The sequence below is a fragment of the Cavia porcellus genome, unplaced genomic scaffold (genome assembly GCF_034190915.1).
Source record: "Cavia porcellus strain 051 isolate PalLab524CR breed Dunkin Hartley unplaced genomic scaffold, mCavPor4.1 scaffold_26, whole genome shotgun sequence".
NCBI classification, from domain to species: Eukaryota; Metazoa; Chordata; class Mammalia; order Rodentia; family Caviidae; genus Cavia; species Cavia porcellus.
The window spans coordinates 24,719,231-24,726,294 of NW_026947509.1; the positions used below are offsets into that span (position 1 = coordinate 24,719,231).

A 7,064-nucleotide genomic window follows, 5' to 3' on the forward strand; every position below is an offset into this window, starting at 1 on the left:
CCTACAGCAGAGAGGAGAAGAGTGATATTGCACAATAACAAAACATCCTTCCATGCTTTTTCAAGGTGTGTAGAACTTTTTCAGTAGCATGGGCAGCATAATGATGTAATTAGAGAAATGGCACGATATAATTTATCACCCAATATTGGACTAAGAAGTAGGAGAATATAACAATTTAAACAAAGCATAGCCTATAACCCAATGCCTAGAATTCAGCTGAGTTTAGCAGTAGCAGAGTGTGTGTCCTGTGTGGACTGGGAACATGTAAGGGGAATGGTGTCTCATACATGTAATTACAAAAGAGCACAGCATACTGGGAACCAGCTGTTCACTTTCACTCCATCAGTGAGCACATCACATTGAAATCCACCTGGGATTTCCTGAGCCATCAGGGAGGATATAATCAATAAATTTCTGGTCCAAAAACTCATTTCCATTCTTAGGGGTATTTTTGCCAGAAAATGTGTTAAGAGGGAAATTTAAGCCACACAAGCCATTTCTGTAACATGGAGAGCTGGTTATGAAGGCATCCTGGAGGGTTTTCCTGGAAGCACAAGTTAATTTCCACCAGACAATTCTAACAGTTAAGAGAGTAGTCTTTTGTTAAAGATCATCTTCTAGGTAGTACAAATCTCTCATTTGTATTGGTTGGTGAAATATCTGAGGCAAATATGAGAATTACAGGATTTGCACAAAATGAATGTCCTCTTGTTATAGCCAGTGGAAGACAATAAGATGTAATTTTCCATGGAATCCAAATAGAAGCACTTTGTGCAAGAATCAGCCCACAGAGGAGAGATACAATATGACAAATGAGATAATGCTGGCAGTTTTTAAGGTTGAAACTGACAGATAAATGTCATGTTTGCCTATTGTTTTCAAAACAAGCAAAATTTCTAACACTAACCATTTCCAATCACATTAACCTTCATAACTCTCTGGAAAGATAAAATACGATGTTTATTGTCCTGTTCTCAGAATGTATTTTAGACTCTAGACAAGATTGAAAATGTTTTTTGTTAATTACTGAATAAAGAATAAAATGAAAATATCTTGACTCTTGGTTCTGTGGTTAACTTTTAGAAAAGGACTTTTATCAATATAAAAGTTTGTTCAGTAAGTTTTTATTCAATAATTGAATTCATCAGGCAGTATACTAACAAATATGCCTTGGTACAAATAAACAAATAAAGCACTGGGAATTTATTTCTACATGAAAGACATTAGGGCATGAATATCTGTCCATGTATAAATCCAGAATGTAAGACATAAGGGGTTTCTCTTCTAAGTTCTCAATGTATATATTAGTAGTGATATCTGGACCTTGTTTCATAGAGATATATAAAACTCTTATTTGACTTGAGTTTCTATGAGAATGACAAGACACTGACAATATTATAAACTTGTTTGTCAATTTACAAATATTAATTCCTGATGAGCTTCTCCAGGTTTATTTAGTAGATTAATTGATTTTTTTTTCCTCTTCCGTACTTTCTATGATTTCAGTTACTTATAGGCTTTAAATTAGAGTTAGCAAGTCAACTGTTCTGTATTGCACATGCCTTCTACTACACACTGTCCTATGGCATTGTTAAACACATTTATAAATCCCATTAGATTTTTGAACTATTTATCACTCACCCTTTTTTGCAGTGCTGGAGACAGAACCTAGGGCCTTGCAATGCTCAGCAAGCACCCTACCACCGACCTACACCCTCAACATTTCTATGGAGTTCATACACTCATAATGATGTAATTTGTAAATAAAGATGGTTTTACTTCTTCCTTTCAAGTCTTTATGACAGTGATTTAGTTTTGCTTTCCTGCACTGACTAGGTTCTCAAGGACAGTGTTTACTAGAAGATTGAATTTTGCTAAGATAATTATCTCTCAAATTGATCTATAGATTCTGTTAAATCCTAATCTAAGTTCTAATAGTCTCCCTTTACAGAAATAGACAGGCATTTCTAAAATGTATATTAAGATGCAAAGAACTTGAAACAACAAAAAAGTTTTGAGAAAACCATGATAGTTCTTAATATATAATTTCAGGACCACTGTAAAACTAAAATAACCAAAACAGTCTGCTAGAGGCATAAGTTTATGGTGTCAGAATAAGAGAACAAAAAATGAATTCTCACTAGAAGTGACAATTATTTTCAATGAAGGCGTTCAGGTAATTCAACTGAGACAGGTTCTAAATCGAGTAGATAGATCAAAAACTGAATCTCAACCCTTATTTCATATCATATATAAAAAGTACAAATTCTGGTGAGTTTGTCCCCTGCACCACAAAAATAAAGATAAAGCAGATTGCTTTCATTGATACTACCAGTTTCTCTTAGTTCATTGAAAAAAAAGTTTTCTGTTTCTACTTTGTACGAGATAGTTTTTTTGTCTCTGAGTAACCAGTTTGAAGATAATGATAAATTTATTAACTATTGCTGTTACTACTTTATTATAAAATTTTGTGTGAATTTTTTTATAAAACAAAAGAGCAAACTCAGAGTGGATAATACACCTACAATTTAAAGCTAAAACTATAAAATTTCTAGGTTAAAACAGAAAAATCTTTGATTTGATGTAGTCAAAGATTTCTTAAGACAGAAAAATCATCAGCTATAAAAAAATTTGTAATTTGTATTTGATCAAATGTTTAGCCACACGTGGTGCACACCTGTAATCTCAGCATTCTGGAGGCTGAGGCAGGAGGATCACTGCAAGTTCAAGGCAAACCTGGGCTACATAATGAGTTCAAGGACTCTGCCTCAAAAAAAATTTTTTTTGTTCCTTTCTTTTCCAAACAATACTGTTTAGAACATGAAATTGCAAGGCATAGAATGAGAAAAATATAGACATGACACATCTTTTTTTTATTTTTATTTAAAGAAAGACTATACAAAACAGAAAATAGGTAGAAATAGTATATACATTCAAAGAAAAAAATAAACAGTAAGAAATCACTAGTTGATATTGTCGTTTTACAAATAGTTGTTCAACGTACAAAAATGGAACATGTAAAGTGGGAATTCAAACAGAGAGACTGCAAACAGTTCTGTTCAACTGTCCAACAAAAACTTAGTAACATGGTTGTCAATCCTATACATTTAAACATACATGCAGTTATCCATATCTTCATTTATGTTTAGATTAAACAAACTAAAGCAGGTTAAAATCATTCTGAACAAATAATAATAGTATTGCTGGATTTCACATCATGACACTCTGTGATCAGCACTGGATACTGTAGTGTCTTCTTTTTAAAATTGAATTTAAAGAAAGACTAAAAAAACAGAAAACAAGTAGAAATAATACATAATTTCAAAGAAAAAAATGGTAAGAAATCACTAGTTGATGATTACAGATTGTGTTCTTACAAATAGTTATTCAAGATACTAAAGTGGAGCATATAAAGTTGGGATTCAAACAGTGAAATTGCAACCAGTTCTGTTCAACTATCCAACAAAAGCTTAGAAATATGGTTATCAATCCTATACACTTAAACATACATGCAGTTACTCATATCTTCAACTATGTTGACATTGAATAAACCCAAGCAGGCTAATATCACTCTGAACAAAAAATAATACTATTGCTGGGTTTCACATTATGACACTCCAGGATCAGCACTGGGTATTTTAGTGTGTCTTTTTCTTCAAAGTATCTGTTCATTTCATCATGTGTCATAAGATCAGTTCTCATAAACTGTTTATAGATTCTACACATGCAGGACATGACACATCTTCAATAAAGATCTTGTATCCAGAATACATGTTCTGAACAAAAAGTTAAAAACTAACAATAACCCGGTACCGATAAAAAAAGGAAAAAGACAAAAAAAAAAACTAACAATAAATACACAATATCTTTGAACAGACACATCAAAAACAAAATTTATTATGGGATAATAAATGAACAAAGCTCAATATTACCAGCCATTAGGGAAATACAAATTGAAACCATACATTTGCAAAAATACCTCAAATTAAAAACAATTATTAAATGTAAAACTTATAATTCTGATGAGAGTATAAAATCATACAACCACTTTGAAAAAGGTCTTTTAGTTTTTTGCTAAGTTAAGCATGCATTATTATGGAATTCAACTCACTCAATGGATTTTCACTCGAGTGTTAAAAATGCATGTCCAGGAGCTGGGGATTTAGCTCAGTGGTGTAAGCGCCTGCCTTGCAAGCAGGCAGTCATGAGTTTGATCCCTGGTACCAATAAAAAGGAAAAATTAAAAAAAAAATGCATGTCCAAGATAATCTGTGTATAAATGTTTATAGCTACTTTATAGATAACTGTCAAAAACTGGAAATATTCAAATGCCTATGAACACATAAAGAAATAACCAATTTGTAGTATATCCATATAATGAAATGTTTCTCAATAATAAAAAGAAACAACTAGCAATATCCACAAAAACATGGATTACTCCTCAGAAACAGCAAATAGAGCAAAAGAAACCAGGGATAGAAGAGCATATGCAATATCATTCAATATATATGAAACTCTAGAAAAAGACTACTCTTCAAACTCACCACCTCGCACTTGCCAGACAGGCGCTCATGCCACTGAGCTATCCCCCAGCCAACCCTACTCTTACCTACACTGAAGAAAGTGGAATCTTTGAGTGTTTGGAGGGAAACGGAAGGACTGACTGGGAAGAGACTGAGGGAAACTAAACGTGGTGGTCAGAAAGTTCTGACTATTGGTTAGCAAGGTAGCTACATATAGAGGTATGTGTGTACCTTGGTCAAAACTTATTAAAAGTGCACAATTAAAAGGTAGGGTATCCTATGTAATATAAAGTTTACTTTAATACATATAATCTTTAAGTTCTTTATATAGTAGACCTCTTACCTAGCATGGGCAAGGACCTAAGTTCAATCCTCAGTTAAATAAATAAATAAATAAATCACCTAGATTTCATCAAAATTAAAGTACATAAAAATACTTTACAGAGTAGATCTGAATGTAATAGAAGAATCCTATTCAAAACCAATAGAGTATAATTCAGCATAAAGTCATCTTTTTGAAAATACATTCAAAAGCAATACTGTAATCACTATAGCGTATAAAACAGGTCTGATATACAGCTTCCCAAAGGCAATAATCTACAGAACAGTGTAAATCAAGAGACCAGCTATCCACACATGCACCTGTCCACAAATCTGAAACCAAACTTTAGTTCACCAAATTGTGTTCCTTTAATGGGAGAACCAAAAGCCTTCTTTAAAAATTTGTGGGCCTCTTTCCTTATATATTCCATTAAAATCTTTTCCTTTATTTAAGTAATAATGTTTCTCACTAATGCAGAATCTTCCCTGCACCTTCCCATTTCACCTAATGCTCTTTAGCTTTGCTTCCTAGTGGAAGACATGGCCACAATAATGCTTATCATGCCAATGACCATCATGTGTAGGATTTTATGGAAAAGCTTGTCTCTGCCTAAGCTGTTTCATAGCACATTTTACTTCCTCATTCCTCAAGGTGTAAATGAGAGGATTCAGCAAAGGGGTGACCGCTGTGTAAAAAACAGACACCACCTTGTCCATAGAGAAGCTGGTGTCTGGCCGTGTGTAGATGAAGATACACGGTCCAAAGAGGAAGACAACCACCAGGAAGTGGGCTGAGCAGGTAGACAGGGCTTTCCTGCGCCCTTCAGCTGACTGTTTATGGAGAGAAACCAGGATGACAGTGTAAGAAGCAACCAAGGCCAAGAAGCAGGTAAGGGAGATGGTTCCACTGTTGGACACGATCAGTATCCCTGTGAGGTGTGTATCAGTGCAGGCCAGCTTGATGACAGGAGGCACATCGCAGAAGTAGCTGTCAATAATGTTGGGGCCGCAGTAGGGCAGACGAATGGTCAAGAAGGTCTGCACTAATGAGTGAACAGTACCCCCGAGCCAGAGAGCAAATACGAGCTGCACACAGACTCGCATTTTCATCACACTGGGGTAATGCAGTGGAGCACAGATGGCAACGTAACGATCATATGCCATAATGGTCAGCAGAAAGATCTCAGCACAGGCAAAGAGATGAAGGAAGAACAGCTGTGCAATGCAACTGTTGAAGGATATGGTCTTTCTCTGTAAAAGCAAGCCTTCCAGCATCTTGGGCACGGTGACCGATGAGTGGCAAATGTCAATAAAAGACAGATTGCTCAGGAAGAAGTACATGGGAGTGTGGAGACGTGCAGTAAGCACTGTGGTAAAAATGATGAGAGTGTTCCCCAAAAGAGTGAGCATATAAGTGATTGAGAATGCCATGAAAAACAGTTTCTCCAGCACCAAATTATCAGTGAGTCCCAAGAAGACAAACTCGGTCACTCTTGTTTGATTTAGGGTGCTCATCTAATATGCTTTCTGAAGAACCTTAGAGAGAAATAGAAGTAAATTTAGCTGTAAAGATGTCAGGATGAAATTAACCAAAATAACTTTGTACTTCCATCTGAAATACTTGTTCTAAATGATTATATAATAATGAATTATCCATAATCGTCACAGTATACCTACAACATATCTAGAGCTAGGCCAGGCTCTTCATTTACACCATCCAGTTCCATCACCACCACACAGTGTCACAGGCATAACTGATCCAGTCTTGCAGATGAGATCAGTGGGTCTGGACAGGAATATATGAACTGAACTAACCACTTACCCACTTGTCACCTGACCCTTTTCATTTTGGACTGAACCACTGATAGCATCAAATTAATATTACAAAACTTCTCAACTAAATCTCTCCCTATCAAACTAAATCTCCCAACTAAACATCCTGTTATCAAAATAAATGCACATCCAAGACCTACAACGGTCTGGTGTACTCTTATTTTTTCCATGTGGGGTCCTTTTATTCTCTCTGTGTGCTTCTCTCCAGCCATGCAATTCAGTCTACTCCAGGCAGGCTACTTCCAGCTACCTATTTGGCAAAATGACAAATAGGTATCTTTATTTGCTATTTTCCTTCATCTTGGAAAACTCATCCTTAAAACAAGTGTGTTCTCCTCACTTCATCCCTGTTCACCCTTCCCTTTACCTTTGACTGTCTCAAAGAAC

The 7,064-nt window shown here is 35.3% G+C and overlaps 1 protein-coding gene across 1 annotated transcript; it reads right to left on the reverse strand.

The window, feature by feature from the left end:
• Positions 1-5,432: 5,432 nt before the first annotated feature.
• Positions 5,433-6,359, reverse strand: LOC100735119 (olfactory receptor 4E2). The gene has a single exon (XM_013157371.1). The coding sequence runs from the start codon at positions 6,357-6,359 to the stop codon at positions 5,433-5,435; it is 927 nt and encodes a 308-aa protein (XP_013012825.1).
• Positions 6,360-7,064: the final 705 nt, after the last annotated feature.